We start from the raw sequence: 852 nt of genomic DNA, 5'->3' as shown, positions 1-852 counted from the left end.
CGTGGTTACCTCGAGGCCGATGGACCCGTTGACGGGGATCTTGATGGACCCGGTGCGCTCGTCGCGGGTGAGCGGCGTGATGGGGCTGATGCCGAGCTCCTCGAAGCTGTTGATCTTGCGCGTGGCCTCGAGCCCGAAGCGCAGCGAGTTCGAGCGCCTCATGAGAATGTCGTCGACGCGCAAAGAGTTTGAGCGTCCCCGGACAAATCCTGTTTTGGGGGACATGGGGACGTGAAGGGACTCTAATGGGGACGTTAGGAAAGGACCTTATGGATTAGGGAGACGGAAAAGAATGCCATTCAGTAAGGCAAAACGGAAGCCAGACACGGAGGATTTTTATCAGATATGTTGAAGTATCTGAGGTTGTTCAAGACCATGAAAGTAGACAACCATTTCTTTTATGAAATGTCTTTCGAGAGAAAGGCTAAGTTTAAGAGTCATAGAAGAAACGAAAGACTATAATTTACATAAATTTCTTTAATTTTTAAGAGTAATTAAAGATATATGTCATGCATTTGTAGTTACAGCTTAGTGCCTGAGTTTATTTATCCTGTGAAATACCTGGAGAGATCTGCGGACTGTCTGGTAAGCTTAGCGAGTTCGACTTGGGCGCCGACGTCAGAGGAGGCGGTCGCGAGAAGGTCGTGCTTCGACGTCGAGTATCACAAAGGGAAATGTTGGACTTTCGTCTTGAGTTGTGTCGCTCGAAGGTCTTCTGCGCTGAGAACGGACTCGGTCTGATGAGGTACCTGTAGGGGAAAGGGTGCTGTGAAAGAGTACCATTATAGGTGTCCTCGACTTGCTAATAAATCTGTTTATTGTGTATGTGTGAGTACAAAATTAATGGACGAG

At 47.9% G+C, this 852-nt stretch overlaps 1 protein-coding gene across 1 annotated transcript in view; it reads right to left on the bottom strand.

Annotated features, from left to right (window-relative positions):
- The window catches only part of LOC119581742 (potassium channel subfamily T member 2-like), a gene marked incomplete at its 5' end in the record, with an annotated part of 131,052 nt that overhangs the window by 6,070 nt on the left and 124,130 nt on the right, over positions 1-852 (bottom strand). The window contains 2 exon segments of the mRNA XM_037929873.1: positions 10-266; positions 562-749. Of these exon segments, the coding sequence (XP_037785801.1) occupies positions 10-266; positions 562-749 (445 nt within the window).

This window comes from Penaeus monodon, chromosome 15, assembly GCF_015228065.2.
Source record: "Penaeus monodon isolate SGIC_2016 chromosome 15, NSTDA_Pmon_1, whole genome shotgun sequence".
NCBI classification, from domain to species: Eukaryota; Metazoa; Arthropoda; class Malacostraca; order Decapoda; family Penaeidae; genus Penaeus; species Penaeus monodon.
Note: the sequence above shows the minus strand (reverse complement) of the source record. Positions and strands in the feature narration are given on the sequence as shown.